This window comes from Helianthus annuus, chromosome 14 (assembly GCF_002127325.2).
Source record: "Helianthus annuus cultivar XRQ/B chromosome 14, HanXRQr2.0-SUNRISE, whole genome shotgun sequence".
Classification (NCBI taxonomy): domain Eukaryota; kingdom Viridiplantae; phylum Streptophyta; class Magnoliopsida; order Asterales; family Asteraceae; genus Helianthus; species Helianthus annuus.
This window is the reverse complement of record NC_035446.2, coordinates 51,071,012-51,073,535: the sequence shown is the minus strand read 5'-3', so window position 1 is coordinate 51,073,535 and position 2,524 is coordinate 51,071,012. Positions and strand designations below refer to the sequence as shown.

Sequence of the window (2,524 nt, the reverse complement as noted above, 5' to 3'; positions counted from 1 at the left end):
AACATTAGGTTTCAAGTTGAAACTAATGATGTGAATCATGTTTCTTCGTATGAATTGTGACAACCCGCAATTTCAGATTACTACTTTAACTTAACCACAGTTAATTTAGACATACATTCATAGCAATGCATTTAATTAGGGTTAGTTAAACGAGTCTACTTTGGTAATTCAGGGAATTACCGGAACACACACACAAGATAATTCTCGAACGTTGATGACTAACACGAATGAGTCTACTTTGATCTATTCCTTTTTGCTAGAGGTGATGTTGATTCGGCTAAATGTATAATGTCATCCCTTTCTAAGTTTACTAAGATGTCGGGATTGGCTCCTAGCATTCAGAAGAGTACGGTATTCTTTTGTAATGTTCCCAGTCATGTTAAAAATGCTATTCTAAAGTTTATGTCGTTTGTGGAAGGCTCGTTGCCTATGAGATATTTGGGGGTTCCTCTTATTTCCTCCAGACTCGTGTATAAAGACTGTAGTGTTCTAGTGGAAAAATTGGAGCATCGTATTATGAACTGGAGGAACAAGCTTCTATCTTTTGCAGGGAGGTTGCAGTTGATTATTTTTGCCCTATCGTCAATGCTTATTTATTGGTCTTCTGTGTTTATCTTGTTGGCCCGGGTGATTCATGATTTGGAAGCTAGAATGCGGAATTTTTTATGGTCTCAAGATAGCACGTTTCATAAAGGAAAGGCTAAGGTTTCTTGGAACTCTATATGTATTCCGAAGTATGAAGGTGGTTTGGGTATTAGACGAATTGGAGATGTAAATAAAGCTCTCATGGCGACCCACATTTGGAGTATCATCACTAAACGTAACTCTCTATGGGTCGATTGGGTTCAAGCTTATAGGTTAAACAGCCAAAGTTTTTCAATGTGCAAGACCCCTACGAACTGTTGCTGGAGCTGGCAGAAACTTCACCAATTATGCCCGTTGATGAGAAACCATATTTGGACTAAACTAGGAGATGGGAGAACTACTTCAGCCTGGTATGATGTCTGGTGTGATTTCGTGCCGCTGGGTGATTTTTTGTCTCCCAGAATTATCACGAATGCAGGGTTCAGGTTGGGGGCTTCGGTTGCGGATATTCAGCTGAATGGCGTCTGGAAGTGGCCTACCGCTTGGAGGGATCTTTTTCCAGTTCTTGTTCAATTGGATCAAGTGCATATTAATCCGAACAAGAGGGATAGTGTTCTATGGAGGGATGGAGATGATCTTAATGAGTTATCGGCGTCGTGTGTTTGGCACTCAGTGCGGTACAGCGAGCCGGAAGTAGAATGGAGCAAAGTAGTCTGGTTCTCCCAATGTATTCCAAGGCATGTGTTCCTGACGTGGTTGATTATGAAAAGAAAATTGCTAACCCAAGACGTAATTTTACAGTGGGATATCTCACAAAGGAAGAATATGAACATGATGTGCTGCTTATTATGTTACGCAATTAATGATTCTCATAGACATTTGTTTTTTGAATGCAAGTTCTCTTCGCAAATCTACCATATGGTTAGACAAAAGGCGGGAATGTCTAGTGTTGATCCAAGATGGGAGGATACTGTGGGCTGGTTACTTGTGCAGGCTAGGTCTAAGTCGGCTGCTAACTACGTCAGTAGGATTCTGGTTGTGGCTAGTGCTTATAAATGCTCTTGTTATGATAAAATTGCTGATGTGATTGATTACACTGTTGAAAATTAGGGTTCTGATCGTACACTGTTCTATTGAAAACTGTGTTTTTTGTATTGGTTGTTCCAGGGAATAGTTGTCAGACTTTGTGAAGTCACAAAGTCCGAACTTGATAACTGGTCCGAGTTTGTTTATAGAGTCCGAACTGAATTCATAAGCGTCACACCCCGGCCGCGGTAAAACAACGAAAGCCGCGGCGGAAACACCGGGGAGGTGAGTAGCGACAGAATTATTGTTTCAACAACCATGGCAAATAAAGTTTTGTATTATTAAAATTAAAGTTACATTGTCTTTGAATTCAAATAAACTACATAATAACTGTCTTTTAAGTCACTAAGGCCCGAGTCCGCCTAAGTGTAGCACAAACACCCTTATGCATTAGCACCTGAAACACATGTAAAAATAGGTACGTCAGCATAAAAATGCCTTTGAGATACATAGGTTTTGTTTATGCAGATTCATGACTTGTATTTGAAAGAAGTGTTTAATAAAGTGTAGTCATGAATCTTACAAAATGTTTTCCTTTGTAAACCATGTGAAAATCAATGAAAATCAAATGATGATGAAATGATAATGCATGGTTAAATGAATAACCAAGTGAAAATGAATTTGGATGAAATATGTAATTTGTAAAATAATGTCATGTTTATGTATGAAATGTTCATGTCTCGCCCAAGTGGTTTATATAACGCAACGATGTATAATACGATAAAAGCACTTATATATAGGAAGTACTAGCGGCGTATCCACCATGCTTTTATCATATAACACATAGCCCCGTTACATAAGTCACTTATCAATAACCAACCAAAATGTCTTGTTCCATGTCAAAATGTGTATG

The 2,524-nt window shown here is 38.7% G+C and overlaps 1 protein-coding gene across 1 annotated transcript; it reads left to right on the top strand.

The window, feature by feature from the left end:
- The first annotated feature begins 315 nt into the window (after positions 1 to 315).
- LOC110928243 lies at positions 316 to 1,695 on the top strand. Its single transcript, XM_022171358.1, has one exon. It carries the CDS (start codon positions 316 to 318, stop codon positions 1,693 to 1,695), a length of 1,380 nt encoding a protein of 459 aa, XP_022027050.1.
- Positions 1,696 to 2,524: the final 829 nt, after the last annotated feature.